At 34.9% G+C, this 15,720-nt stretch overlaps 1 protein-coding gene across 4 annotated transcripts in view; it reads right to left on the bottom strand.

The window, feature by feature from the left end:
• MED23 (mediator complex subunit 23) overlaps positions 1 to 15,720 on the bottom strand; it is a 42,551-nt gene that overhangs the window by 1,300 nt on the left and 25,531 nt on the right. For all 4 annotated transcript variants that reach the window (XM_021666529.2, XM_021666530.2, XM_012458306.3 and 1 more), the window contains 12 exons: positions 15,301 to 15,464; positions 13,090 to 13,214; positions 9,738 to 9,943; positions 9,468 to 9,648; positions 7,981 to 8,151; positions 7,405 to 7,621; positions 5,537 to 5,773; positions 4,559 to 4,724; positions 3,942 to 4,014; positions 2,862 to 3,076; positions 2,122 to 2,242; positions 1,263 to 1,394 (listed from right to left, as the gene is read on the bottom strand). In XM_021666529.2, the coding sequence (XP_021522204.1) occupies positions 1,263 to 1,394; positions 2,122 to 2,242; positions 2,862 to 3,076; positions 3,942 to 4,014; positions 4,559 to 4,724; positions 5,537 to 5,773; positions 7,405 to 7,621; positions 7,981 to 8,151; positions 9,468 to 9,648; positions 9,738 to 9,943; positions 13,090 to 13,214; positions 15,301 to 15,464 (2,008 nt within the window). The remainder of the gene's footprint in view (positions 1 to 1,262; positions 1,395 to 2,121; positions 2,243 to 2,861; positions 3,077 to 3,941; positions 4,015 to 4,558; positions 4,725 to 5,536; positions 5,774 to 7,404; positions 7,622 to 7,980; positions 8,152 to 9,467; positions 9,649 to 9,737; positions 9,944 to 13,089; positions 13,215 to 15,300; positions 15,465 to 15,720) is intronic.

The raw sequence follows: 15,720 nt of genomic DNA, 5'->3' as shown, positions 1-15,720 counted from the left end.
GCAACATTTATCTACAAAGCTAATTATTTTGGTTTCGATTTATACTTGGAATTCGAAATAAATAATATTAGATCTACTCTTTGGAAAAACACTAGAGACAAACACATCAAGTAGTTCCACAGCTTTCTTAGCTTTACTCAAATGCTGTTTGACCTTTTCCTTTCTGTACTCCCTTGAGTCAAAGTTACTTAGGCCCAAATGTAAAGAATACTTTAAGAACAAAAAACAAACAAACAAAAAAAACAAAAATGTTTCTTCATAGGTTTTCTGCATGTTCTGTGTTGTAACAAAAGCAGATACAATTTCTTTCTTACATGAGGGAGAACAGGTCAACTCTCTTTGACACTGCTGCTGAGACATAAGGAGTCAACATCCTCCCAGCTCCAGCTCCAAAGAAAGAAGCCTTAGCAGACTAGACTCATATGGCTACACAGCAGTTTATCTTCCTCTCCATTACAGAAGGAAATAACATTAAAGTATTGGGAAGGGGAAGAGGATGGACTTAACTTTCCCTATCTGTCCTACCTCCACCCCTTTAAAATAGCCCAGATTCTGTTTCCTACACATAGGAACTCAGTTATGATTCAAGGTCTTTTTCTACTTTCAGGCATCTCTATTAGGAAATTCCTCTTCATATGCTAAGTCAGCATGGCCTCCCTTTAACTTTACCAGAATTCATACATCCTCTAAAGTGACACAAAGCAAATCTAATATGTATTCCAAATGGAAACCCTTCAAAAGACTGGGGTCATAAATAATTCCCTAGGACTTTTTTCTTCAGGGTCAGTATTCCCATATTCTTTAAATACTCTTCATGAATTAGTCTCTAGTCAGGTTTAGTCTGGAATCCTGAGTTTAGTCTTCTAGTTATGCTGCAGTTTGTCTGTCACCATAAGTGTCAGGAGAAGTAGGACCTCCTTTACTCAGAACACAGCAACCTCTCTGCTCATACTTCAGCAGCCGTATCCCACTGTTTCTCCCTAATGAGATTACCATTAACTAACCCTTTACATCTTTTTTTTTTAGATGTTCTGTTGCAAATATCAAGAGAGAAAAGGATAAGAAATTATAACTTGTATTTACTTTAATACTTCATCTAGAATAATACGCCCCTGTTGCCTAAAATGGGCTCATATCCACCCTTTTTCCTTAAAAAAAAAATTAGAGAAAAATAATCACCCAAATCAAAAAAGTCTATCACTATATGGTTCAAATTTTCTAAGTTAAACATCATTAAAAAGAATTAAACAAATTCAACTTACTTGCTCTTTCACGCTGTCACCAGTAAACATATACTTCATGTGATACAGGAAGTCACAGATGGGATCCATGTAATTTAAATGGGTGCTACACTGGTCGACATTCAGCAGCATGTCATAAAATGCCACACCAATCTATTTACAAATAATGTAAAATTATTTAAGTGGTCAAAAGTGAAGTGATTCAATAATTCAGCATGATGCAGATGGGCACCATTACAACACTAGCACTGGCGGATACTGTGTTTGTTGTAGAACTGTCACATGCCATACACACCTCTATGCACCTGGGAGATATGATGTGGCCTGCATTTATAAAACAATCTATAGTGCTACAAAATGCCCCTAATAAGGCTTAAACAAAATATCTCTTCATAGTTTAGTAATTTCTCTTGAAATTAAGAGATAAACAATCCCCTTCTAGACACCATCTCTCGATGTCTGGGAAAACTACACTTCTAGGGATCTTTGGATTATACTTTCTTTGTTCCATTTGGTAGCTCTTGCTTTAAGGTTCTATTCCTGGCTCCGTTCCTTGTTTTTGACATCTTGTTATAAGTGACTAACGTCATCCATTCTCATGATTTTAATTAGTTCCTCTGCACTGTAAGATCTCAAATGTACTTCTCCATCCTTAACCTCTTCTCAGCCTTCATGATGGGTATTTCCCCTGCATATCCAATTCAATACATCCCACCCCAAATCATTACTAGCACACTAAGTCCTCTACAATTGCTCTTGGAAAACTGTTAAACTAGTTTCACTACTAATGGTTGTGACCTGAGGTTTCAATAACACAAAAAAACTTAAATAGATAATTCAGAATTTAATCATGTCACAGAAAACCCAGATTATATTTTACCTCTATCATACAACGAGTTCTCTCTTGCTGAAATCTTTGTAAAAATGGTCCTACAAGATGGTATACATAAAGCAACTGGAATTCAGTCTTCACTATAGGAAGAAGTACTTCAGTGAGAAACCTAAAATTTGAAGATAAAAATCTCCTGTGACTTGAAAATTATTTAAATTGTTTGACTTTTGTTAATATAGTATTTACAAAGTATTACAACAAAACTTGTAATATTAAAAGTTTCTTTTAATTTGGTAACAATAATATTTCTAATTAATCTCACATCTCTCACTGGATATTACTTTCATTTGATTATTTATTGAAATATTGGATTTAAATCATTCTTAACAGTAAAACTACTGATTTATCTGAAATAAAAAGAGAATAATCTAATAAATGCCACTATATAGAAATTTCAATCAATTAATACCACTTTTATGGTCAAGAAAAATAATCAGGAAATAGGATAATAGCAGTTATTCAGTTTAAAAGGTAACTTTCAGGATACATTCTGGAAAAAGTATGCATTTGACTAAGCCTCTTCAAACTGCAGTGGAAAAATTACATTACTAGATTATTACTAGCACATACAAGTCAATTTTTCTGAAAACAATTCTGAAGCAAAAGGAGCTTTCTGATGAACTTACTTTGCAAATTGTTCTAATGAATGAGGTATATACCTCATCTGTTAATGAGATTAGAAAAAAAATGAAATATGTCAAATTTCTTTAAGAAATTATTACACTTACTTTGGAATGAGAGAAAGTTGTCCAATGCTAGAATGGTGCCACACAGCATGTGCGAGAGCTAATGTATAGCTACAGCTCATCTCAGAGTAGGACTGATGACAGGCAGTGAAATCAAAGAGGCGGAATGGATAGCCAACCCACTCTGTTTCAGACGTCAAGCTGGGGCTGCTGATAACACTCACAATTCGATCATGAAGAACAATCCAATATGGCTCCTTTAAAATTGGAGGAAAGCTAGTGAAAAAAATCACTTATCTAGCATTCCACCACAAAGACTAAAATAATAGTGTTTTCTCAGTCTTTAAAGTTTTCTACTTTTCCAGCTTCTGCTGGAAATCTGTTGGATGACTTTGTAACTGGGCAAATTAAGTCAGTAACAACCTGGGAGAAGTGTCTGTGAGTTAGTGGGCTCCATACATTTATCTGTCTAGTTCATTTAGGTACCTGATATGTACTGTGTAGTAAATCAATTAACTTACCAAATAATAAATCAATAGTTTTATTATTTATTTTATAATAATAAACTTTTTTTTAGATATGTGTGGAGGTCAGAGAAGGGAGTCTTCATGTGGGCTGGAAAAGTCAGGTAAGGCTTCATTCACTAAGAAAGGAGGCTCTAAGCTAGCAAAGAATAAATAGGCTTTAGAGAAGGTGATGGAAAGAAGAAGGTTCTGGAATAAAAATAATGTCTTATTCACTCACATTCAGAAGTACCTAAAACATGTCTTAATAAGTACTATCTTCAGGAACAAAGGCTGTAGATATACAACATATTAAGTGGCCAAGAGTAGATCAGGTTATAATGCAAAAACTAAAGTTGGATAGGTAAGGTGGTACCAGAAAATGCAGAGACATGTAAGTCACACAGAGATATTTAGATCTAATACAGAAAGGCAAAAACTAGTCACTGTAGATTTTTAAAGCAGTAATAATACAAAAAACTTTAAAAACATAAAATACTTCATTAATTTGTCTGACGTCCTTGTACAAGGGCATCCTATATGCATCTTTTTCTTTTTGCTGACATGGAACAAGGGGCTGTATTTCATCAGTAAGTACAAATCACAATTATTAACTCACTGGTAGGGCAGTGATGATCAAACCAATTGCATTCATCCATGCTGTAATGTTCTCTCTTGGCACTAAAGGCTGACTGCAATCAGCAAAAAAGAACACAAGTATGAAATTATAAAAACATTTTAGATGGTTGACAATGGATCTTATTTTTAAAGAATATCTATAATTCAGAGGATTGACAACTAATCCATTTCAATAAAACAATGGGGAATTTTTTATTGAATAAAAATGTAATATACATAGAAACTCAATAAGGCTTTTTAAAAATACTTCTTCCCCAATCATTATCCCATATTTTGTGCTAATTTTTAAGAGAATCTTGAAATCTTGAAAACAAGATTAAGAGAATCTTGTTTTAAGTGACAAGTTAACATTAATCCTAAATTAAATGTCAAACTGCTATTAATGAGTAGAAGTAGGAACAAACCCAGATCTTATGATCCTCTCCAGGGCTCATTCCATAACTCCTATATCATAAAGACAAGATCTGGAACCAGAAAACAGTCATCATCCAATGTGCAACAGCCTTGTGGCAACAGGTCTGTCTTAAAGATCCAAATAAAACACCATTCTGTTTACAAATAAACGACAAATTTTACTGCACGAACCAGAATACACACCTTTTCAGGACAACGTTTAGAAGGGCATTCCCGACCTCTTTGCCTGAAACTGCCAAGGCCATGAGCTCCACACAAGTAACATGGAGAGCGTGGGCAGCTGGGTTGGGAAACTCATTGAATCTCCAGTCACAGTTTGGAAAGGGACCAGGAGATTTGCCAGCCATCGGTGCACACAGTTAAAGCAATAACACTGACATGATTGAAATGTATTAAGAGCAATCATTTAATTAACCACAAGTATAAATGGTTGGTCTTACAGGTGGGCTCTTATAAATGTGACATATAATAGCCACAGATGCAACCAAGGTATACCTAGGCTTTATGAGCCTATTTCTTTTAATTGTTATAAGACATTAATATGAACATTATTTTATAATGAGCCCTTCTTTTGCTTCAGAAAATAAATTCCTTTGTGTAGGAAAATAAGTCACACTCATATACGTAGAATTTCTCTACCTAGTAAAATAGTGGTATGAAGTATAGAGTGCTAATAAATGAAAACATAAAATCAAAATGAAGAAACATACAAGTATATTTTCACTAAAATATCCCTTTTCACTAAAAAAAGAAAAATGTTTTGTCATTTATTATTTAATAAAAACATACTTTTTTTTTAAGTAACAAGATGCTACATTCTCCAGTAGCACACAGATGCATGTGCTACAAAATATAGTACATTTAAGAATAAATTTTTTTCTTTGAAACAAATCTCCATAGTCTATTTTTAAATATAATTTTTAACCACTTATCCTCAAATTCTAAAATATAAATTTTAATAGAATTTCAGCCTATCTGGCATGATGCTGCTAATTTAAGATTTCAAACCTTTAGAGAGATAAAAAGAGAAGTGATCTTAAAAAAAAAAAAAGTAAAACCTTGGAATATATAAAAAATTACCTTAAAAAGAAAAACTTTGTTCTCATAAATCAAAATATTGTTATTTCTGGACAGTCTGTAAAATCACAGCAGAAAGGATATTATCGACTAGTCTGCCGATCAATCTGCAATAGTAGGTGTCATCTGGAACCCACGGATTTTCCTCTCGTGCATTCATAGCACACTTCAGGTAAGTGTCACTTAGACACCAGCCCTGTGGTCTATTATCCTTGAGAGAGCCGATGATCGCATGGACGAGTTTTCGTTTGAGAAATGCGCGGTCTCTCAGGTGCATTTCATAATAGTGCAGAGTATTATACAGGTAAGTCACTGGACGATCTGCCAAGAAAAAAAAATATCACCACAACGTTTAACTGGTTACTGATAACTGTGAAAAACTAATCCACTGCTTTCGAGATAACTGAAAAACAGCTCAGAAGATTATGAAACAATTTCACAGGCTGGACAATTGTATACTATGAATATTCTAACCTGAGTAGAGGCAGAAGGCTCAGAATGCTTCTAGTAATATAGAGTTTGTATTTGTATTTGTTTTTATTTAAGTGGAAGCAATTCCATTTCTGAAAATTTATCCTGCATAAATTTTCATCCCTTGACATACAACAAGGGATGTCACTGCAACCCTCTTTACAGTACCAAAAATGAAAAACAGCCTAAAAAGCCAAAAACAGGGGACTGATAAAGTAAATTATGGCATGCATGATGCAGTTCTTTATGTATTGATACAAATGGCCAACCCTAATATATGATAAAGTTGAAACAAACAGGGCACAGAACAATGTGTGTATTACATTTTACTTGTGTTAAAAACAAAACAAAACAAAAGAAAAACACCCAGGATCTCTAAGAGGGGGTGGCAAGAGACTGGTAACACTGGCTGCCTACCAAGAAAGAAACTGGCTAGCTGGAGGCAGGATGGAACTACTTTTCACTATATACTCTTCCTACCAAGTGCATATATTACCTAATCCAAAAGAAAAATGTTTTTAAACGAATGCTCACTTGAACTTTATGCCTATTCTATCATGTTAACACACAATTATTACTATTGCTTTGAGGAAAGGTATCTTAAAGATGAAGAAGGACTGGCTACCAAACATTTTGTTCCCTTAGTGGCTGCTCCACGACCTTCACATTTCTGTCACTGACCCTGCCACTCGCCAGTTACTATGCTTAAAACTTTAAAGCTGTCTTTGATTTTTCTTTCAGTATTCTCCCTATAACCAACCAATGAAGTCCTGTTCTTTCTTTTGTGATCATTTGTCCCTTTTTTTTTCCCCTCATTTTCAATGCCACCATTGTTGTTTGGATACTAATCACCCAACTGGGCTTTTTGACATGTCCTTGAAAGGGCTTCCTCCTAAGACTGCTGCCAACTATAACTGGATGTACCTCTCTGAAATAATGTTTCCCATGCCATGATCATACTCAATAACTTCCAGATGATTATTATCTGCAATTATAAAATCAGCATAGCATTCAAAGTGAGCTACAGTTAGGTGCAATCTGTCTTTCCAGCCTTATATCTAGAACTCTCTGGTAAGAATTTTCAATTAAACCCAACAAAGCAATTTTTCTTCAAATATACCTTATTTTATCACCTCCATGATTTTCCCCAAAACGATCCCTTCTGCCTCGTATGCTGTCTTTTCCCTGCTGCTGCTACTATAAATCTGATGCATCACAGTTCAAATCCTACACATCCAAGAAGGCTGCCAAGATCTGTTTAGTTTATAGTAACATCACCCTGTTCTGAACTCATACTTTTGTTTGTATTTTTATGTTGTATATTTTATACTTCATGGCACCATCTACAATACTTATCCTCAGAACACTTCATTTTTAAATAATTAAAATAAAACCTTTAGAACCACTATTACCATGTGGTTCTGCCCAGCCTACTTTTGATTATGGAGGTTTATATGAAATTAAAATTTGCAAAAGCTCACCATGAAATTTATATAAGCCTCCTAGGTGATCCAATAGAGTCTCCAGTGATTTGGATACTGGAAGCAACTCTAAAAATCTGTGGATTACTATATCAAATACTGGAAGGAATCGAAGACACACATTCCCAAAATAGATGGGCAGATAGGGAGACTGGATCTGTACAGGAGGATCAACCTGTTCCGCAAGGCCCTCAAAATACAACTTCTCCGGATATTTCTGTGGAATTGTGAAGATGATAAATGTTTAGAGCATTTTTTTTAAATTCTCTTAAAAGAGCTAAATGAGCTTGAAAATATTACTTAAATATTTTTTACAAGGAAACATTTTAAATTAAACTTGATTATACTTTACTTCTTTTTATAATGTAAGTACATATGTCCACTAACACTGCAGTTTCAATTTATTTTCAACATTACAGAAACTCTCAAACCTTGAAGAAGTTTAAAGAGCTAATTTACTTCTATATACACCAGAGAAAAAACATTAGAACCAGAGAGAAAACAGCCAAATCAATTCATCAAATACTCAAATACAACTTTAAAAGGATGATTTAAAATACCAATTCGAACTAGTACCTTGTGATAATTCATGTGCTTAGTGTGCCAGTCATTCTGCAACCAGTGCTCTGGGGAATTTTCCTTCACAAAGTCACTTACTCGATTTCTAAAATCATTTGGTTTCAGTAACAGCAACTGAATTATGAAATAACAAACCTGGGCTTCATTTCCTTCATGACTACGCATGGCCTTTAAAGAACAAAAGAAAAATTATATGAAAATACTCAACCTGTGCAAAACCATGAGGGCCATTTGAAAACCTAAAGTTTAATAAAGTAAAATCTCACTTTCATAATTTCATTAGACATCTAGTCTATCCCAAACCAACTGTTCGGTATTCCCCAAACATATCTGACCTTTCTTGCCTATTTTTGGCTTACTATTCCTTCTGCCTGGAATGTCCATCTTTATTTTTAAAAATTTAATCTATCTCTCACATCTATCACCTAAGCAGATAAGGTTTCTCACTATTTCCTGGAAATATTTTTTCTATACCTCCACCTTATACTGTTATCTTATTGATTTATAGACTTACATTATTTTCCCTAAAAGATAATAGCTACTTTTATATCAATGCTCTACAGTTAAGGTGTTAATGTTAAACTAAGCCACTCCAAATATCATCACCATAGAATTTTTTTTTTTAATGTAGCATTTTCCAGCCTACTTCAGTGTCTTTTTAAAGAAATTTACTGGAAATAGATATCAAAGTCAGGAGAAAAAAAAAAAAAAACATTTGGGGAATATTTTGTGGCCATGATTAACATTCAGGTATGGCTGTGGCTACCAAGCTATACAGAAATGGTTATATTAGCACTCTGTAAAGAAACACAGTGATTTACTGCTACTTCCTGCCTCTAGTGGGAGTTTTGGAGAATTAACTCAGGGTCTAATTGCTCATATTTTTAGAGTATCATAAGGCTATGACTACATCTATTTTATTTACTTCTGTACCTTTTATGCATAGAACACAGTTGATATTCAATATGTACTTATGAAATGAATGAATAAGAAAACTGTGGCTGGAAGCAGTGGCTCACACCTGTCGTCCCAGCACTTTGGGAAGCTGAGGAGGAGGACAGCTTCAGCCTAGGAGTTTGAGACCAGCCTGGGCAACATGGAGAAATTCGGTCTCTATAAAAAAGATTAAAAAAAAAAAAAAAAAGCTGGGTATGGTGGCATATGCCTGTAGTCTCAGCTACTCAGGAGGCTGAATAGCAGGAGGAGATTGCTTGTGCCCAGGAGGCTGAGGCTGCAGTGAGCCATGACCACACCACTGCACTGGGCAACAGAGCAAGACCCTGTCTCAAAAAACCAAACAAAAATGAAAACAAAAACAAAAAAAAGGAATTGGAAAATTTCTAGCTCTTTAGGGAAGTGACAGCAATTCATGGTTATAGTATAAATTCATTAAATCCTTCAAAGCAATATAGAACAGATCAACTCAAGATACATTAGTCATACATCTTATCTAAAAGAATAAGCTTAGAAAAATTTATTCTTACCAGGCAGAGAATTAATCTGTCCAGTGTAACAATGTTATACTTCCAAACCATGTCATTAAGAATTTCAATGCACTTATTGAGTTGCTGACCCCCTGCTGATGTAGAAAACTCATATACCAGGAAATCTGCAAATGTCCTCACATGGGCTACCAAGGCCCTGGCTCCAATTCTCTCTAATACTCTGGAAGGCAGAGAGTAAAACATAAAACTCCATTACTGTATGGATACAACAGTTTGCCACATGGAATGCAAATTAGGTTTCTGGCTTACCTATAGCCAATCTGATTAATATGATCTGTTTCCAAGAGCATTTTCCAGAGAAGACAAAGAAAGAGAGGAGGGGAGCCCTGCATAGAGAAGTGGGTAATAATGTCGTTTTCATTGCTCATTGACTTCCACTTCCTATACTCCTCCTCCACATTTTTTTTCAGATTAAAACGGCTTTCCTGAGGCACATTATTTTGTTTGAAGAATGCCTAAAAAGAGGATCAGAAGTTTATTTTATTGGTTATAGTCAAAGGAGCACTGGGATGAAGCCTACTTGATCCCATTGTCTCAGGTCAAAATCTCTTTAATATGATAAACAACTTCAGCAAAGTCTCAGGATGCAAAAATCGCAGGCATTCCTATACACCAATAATAGACAAACGGAGAGCCAAATCATGAGCAAACACCCATTCACAATAGCCACAAAGAGAATAAAATACTTAGGAATGCAACTAACAAAGTGAAGGACCTCTTCAAGGAGAACTACGAACCACTGCTCCAGGAAATAAGAGAGGACACAAACAAATGGAAAAACATTCCATGCTCATGGTTAGGAAGAATCAGTATCATGAAAATGGCCATACTGCCCAAAGTAATTTATAAATTCAATGCTATCCCCAACAAGCTACCATTGACCTTCTTCACAGAACTGGAAAAAATCACCTTAAACTTCATATGGAACCAAAAAGGAGCCCGCATAGCCAAGACAATCCTAAGCAAAAAGAACAAAGCTGGAGGCATCATGCTACCTGACTTCAAACTACACTATAAGGCTACAGTAATCAAAACAGCATGGTACTGGTACCAAAACAGAGATATAGACCAATGGAACAGAACAGAGGCCTCAGAAGTAACACCACACATCTACAGCCATCTGATCTTTAACAAACCTGACAAAAACAAGCAACAGGGAAAGGATCCCCTGTTTAATAAATGGTGTTGGGAAAACTGGCTAGCCATGTGCAGAAAGCAGAAATTGGACGCATTTCTGACACCTTACACTAAAATTAACTCCAGATGGATTAAAGACTTAAACATAAGACCTAACACCATAAAAACCTTAGAAGAAAACCTAGGCAAAACCATTCAGGACATAGGCATAGGCAAGGACTTCATGACTAAAACACCAACAACAATGGCAACAAAAGCCAATAGACAAATGGGATCTAATTAAACTTAAGTGAACCGGCAACCAACAGAATGGGAAAAAATTTTTGCAATCTACCCATCTGTCAAAGGGCTCATATCCAGAATCGACAAAGAACTAAAACAAATTTACAAGAAAAAAACAACCCCATCAAAAAGTGGCTGAAGGACATGAACAGACACTTTTCAAAAGAAGACATTTATGTGGCCAACAAACATATGAAAAAATGTTCATCATCACTGGTCATTAGAGAAATGCAAATCAAAACCACACTGAGATACCATCTCATGCCAGTTAGAATGAAGATCATTAAAAAATCTGGAGACAACAGATGTTGAAGAGGATGTAGAGAAATAGGAATGATTTTATACTGTTGGTGGGAGTGTAAATTAATTCAACCATTGTGGAAGACAGTGTAGCAATTCCTCAAGGATCTAGAAATAGAAATTCCATCTGACCCAGCAATCCCATTACTGGGTATATACCCAAAGGATTATAAATCGTTCCATTATAAAGATACATGCACACGTATGTTCACTGCGGCACCATTTACAATAGCAAAGACCTGGAACCAACCAAAATGCCCATCAATGATAGAGTGGATAAAGAAAATGTGACACATATACACCATGGAATACTATGCAGCCACAGAAAAGAATGAGTTCATGTCCTGTGCACGGACATGGATGAATCTGGAAACCATCATTCTCAGCAAACTGACACAAAAATAGAAAACCAAACACTGCATGTTTTCACTCGTAGGTGGGTGTTGAACAATGAGAACACATGGACACAGGGAGGGGAACATCACACACTGGGATCTGTTGGTGGGTGGGGGTTGGGGAGGGATAGTGGGGGGTGGGGAGACTGGGGAAGGATAACACTGGGAGAAACACCTAATGTAGGTGATGGGGAGATGAAGGCAGCAAACCACCATGGATGTGTATACCTAAGTAACAATCCTGCAAGATTTGCACATATGCTCCAGAACTTAAAAAAGAAAAAAAAAAAGAAAGAGCACTGAATATGGAGTTAATAAACCAGTTCTAGACTTGATTTTGACATTAATAAACTCTAGGTGACCTTAATTCAGCAATTAAGGCCTGAATTTCTATATCTAGAAAATACATAAGCTTGACTAGATTATCTCCAAGATTCCTTTTCCTAGATTTCCTAAATGAAAATTCTAAGCAAGCCTGAATTCAAAGCTTCTTCAATCATCTGTTGATACTTCTGCCAATCTTAAAAAGAAAAAAAGAATGAAACATCTCTACCCTTTGGCTACATATGTTAGTGTCTCCAAGGAAAATCCATTACACTAGCCTCAAAGTGTGGTCCCAACATCAGCAGTATCAGCATCATCTGGGTCTTATAAGAAATGCAAACTTCTCAGACCTTATCACAGATTTACTGAATCAGAAGCTCTGTGGATGGGGGCCCAGCCATCTGTAGCTTAGCAAGCCCTCCAGGTGATTTGATAAGTTTGAGGACCAAATGCTTCTAGCCCTACCAGGAGTTATGAAAAGTGGATGTTCATCAAGCCCAACATTTTTCCTGAAGACAGATGAGGTTTGCCTTTTGCCCTATTAGAAAAGCCACGTTTATAGTCTTTCTGTGACTAAAAAAAAAAATTCAGTTAAGTGTCATATGCATGCACTCTGTGAAACTCCATTACATTATACTTCTCTCCATTTCAGTTCTATGAGAGAGAAAAAATTTTTCAGATACTATGTTAATTTTCATGAGATTCTAAAATCATTAACTATTTATTTCTCTTTTTCATTTTTATTTTTCTTCTCCTCCTACTCTTCCTCCCCTTAAAACTGTTAACTAAGTTGAAACCATAATAATTAAATTTTTAGAAACATGTCCAGTCCCAGAGTAGGATGAAGAACAACTTGAGAGATTTTGCAAATAATGACTTTTTTTTTCTAGAGACAGGGTCTGGCTCTGTCACCCAGGCTGTGGTGCGGTGGTGTGACCATAGTTCATGTAACGTTGAACTCCTGGGCTCAAGCCATCCCCCTTGCCTCAGCCTCCCGAGTAGTTAGGACTAGAAGCATGTGCCACCATGCCCAGGCCTAAATACTTTTTAAAATAAATAAAAGTTAATTTTATTTAGATGTCACCAAGACTCACTCTAGAACACCATTGTGAACGGGAAGAAGGATTTCATGTGTATTCACAAGTAATTCAAGACAAAATTACCTGTAGTGGGCCTGGAAAACAGCTCAGGGTGTGTGAAGCCCAATTATGAGGAGTGAAACTCATGATGGTCTGAAGTATGTCTTTACACCAAGTTCCTTGAATTGAATCAGAGCCTGTAAAAAAATCTAAACATAAACAAATAGATGTAATCCAGATATAAATGATTACATCCACAATTCATAAAAGATTATAGTGAAAATAATAATTATGTAAATAGAGAATTTCACTGCAGTGCATTCATTGCTTAACTAGTTATATTCAGCTTGGAACCTAAATTTGCTTAGTTTATGAGTGATCTAGATGATCATATTAGAAAATATGAGACAATTTATGAAAAGATGACAAAATACATTTGGAATCTCTCTTTTTTTGAGGTTTTACAGAGTACCAGTGATAGCAGTGGTACAGGCCCACCACTACCGTTCATTTACTCTGTCACTGATTTGGTAGTACTTTATTGGGCCAAGGGAATAAAATAAAGAAAGAAGATGACTTTTTTGGTAAGTGAAATAATTACATAATGCAAGTATAAATTTATATTATATAAATATACATAATGAAGAGGCTTATTTATGTAAAAGAACATAATTTACATAAATGTATTTGAGGTCGCCAAAATCAGTAACTATTTCTTTAAAACAGCAGTTCCCAAAGTCTGGTCTGCAGACCTCTGGAGGACTCCCCAGTAGCCCTTCAAAGATTCAATGAAGTCAAATAATAATAAAAAGATATCATCAGCTTCTTTACTTGATATGAGCACTGATGGTGCAAAAGCAATGGTGGTAAAACTGCTGGTCCTAAGTACAAATTGAACAGTGGTGCCAGACTAGATGAAAAGGCTTTTCTCCACCATATGCACTCAGTGAAAGAAAGGGCCAATGTCAACCTCGATTATCTATTTTTAACATCATATATAACAACATGGGAAGCATGTGCCTCACGTTCCAAAGTTTGATGGCTGTCTTAAGGAAAAACACTTGTGTGACTGAACTGAGTTAAATGAGCTGCTTTTTTTTTTGAATTCCAATTTTATCTGAAAGAACATCTGACAGAAAACTATAGTTAACTAGACAGGTATTTAGGCATTTTATCGAAAATAACAAAATGAACTTGTCGCTTCAAGGAAAACAAATGATGGTATCTTTTACCAATGATAAAATTTGACCTTTTAAGTAAAAATGGAAATTTTGGAAAACCTGTATCTACTACCATGACATGATAGCATTCTAAAACTTAGACTTTTCTAATAAACTTTGTAGTGATATCAACAAATGTAATTTTCTGATACTATATAACAAAATGTCAGCATTTGCTAGCTCTATGTAACTCAGTGAACCAATATTTTCAAAATGAACCAATATTTTCAAAATGAATAATTTGTGATGTTACAAAACACGCATGGATTTTAAAATCTATTAGATGTACAAGACAGATGTATGGATTATAATGTAACAAAGTACATGAAGTTCACTGATAGGGTTTTGGTTTCCACATTGCAGGAAACCTTTAAACAACTATCATTTTCCCAATTTTAGTGTGATGTCAAAAACGTTCACAATTATTATCTGAAAAAGCTATTAAAATATTCCTCTCTTTCCAACCTCATCTGTGTGAGGCCACATTTTCACTTACTTCAACTAAAACTTCAATGGATTAAATGTCTAAGCAAATGAGAATCCAGCTGTCTTTCTTTACATCAGATATTAGAGAAGTAAAAATGTAAAACAATGGCAGCCCTTCTCACTAAAGTTTTGCTTTAGAAAATACAGTTTTTTTATAACATCGTATGTTAACATGTAATGTTTATTATTACTATCTTAAAACAAATTAATAAGTGTTTTTTAACTTCTCTATTTTAATATCTAATAGAATAATATCCATAGATATAATCCATATACACAAGAAATTCTTTGGGAATTTCAATTTTGTTTTTAAGAGTGTAAAGCAGTCCTGAGACCAAAAAGCTTAAAGAATTACTACTTTAAAATTATGGAAGATAGCTGAAAACTGATGCTCATTCCAGTTATTAACAGAATGATGGTATGCAAAAGAGCTTCCATAAATGAAATATTAAAGGTATCAAAACAACTGGCTTTTTTTGAACAAATGAAAAGTATCTTTTTAGTATGTTATACCCATAGTAATTAGTAGAATCACAGAACACTTTAATTCATCTGTTTTTATTTGTTTGTAATCACAGATTAACTGTACCTGTTACATGCGTTGCTCTAGCCAAGGTCAATATCAAAGCTCGGTTCAGTTCTTCAGATTCTGCTGAGAGCACTGTTTTGGGATCACTAAGAAAGCGAGTAAACTGTGGTTGTACTTCTGAGCTACCTAATGCTGTTATAAGCCTGAGAGCAGTGCTCTCGACACTGAAAAGTAGGAGAATAAAAAGAAATGTGAAAAAGTTGTAATAAAATTTCAGAATTATGGAATTCAATTCTAAGGTTAATTACAATGGAAAAACATGCAAACTATGACCATCCCTTCTCTAATTAAAAAAAAAAAACTTGTGTGTGAGAATAAATGTTGCTTAATTTGTTTAAAAAAACCTAAAGTGTCCAATTTTATAGTGAAAATTGTGACATTTCTACAAATTTGAAAAAGATGGCTTGTCACATATAGGAC

Source organism: Aotus nancymaae, unplaced genomic scaffold (genome assembly GCF_030222135.1).
Source record: "Aotus nancymaae isolate 86718 unplaced genomic scaffold, 86718_ANA_hifiasm-v0.15.2.pri h1tg000040l, whole genome shotgun sequence".
Lineage (NCBI taxonomy): Eukaryota > Metazoa > Chordata > Mammalia > Primates > Aotidae > Aotus > Aotus nancymaae.
Note: the sequence above shows the minus strand (reverse complement) of the source record. Positions and strands in the feature narration are given on the sequence as shown.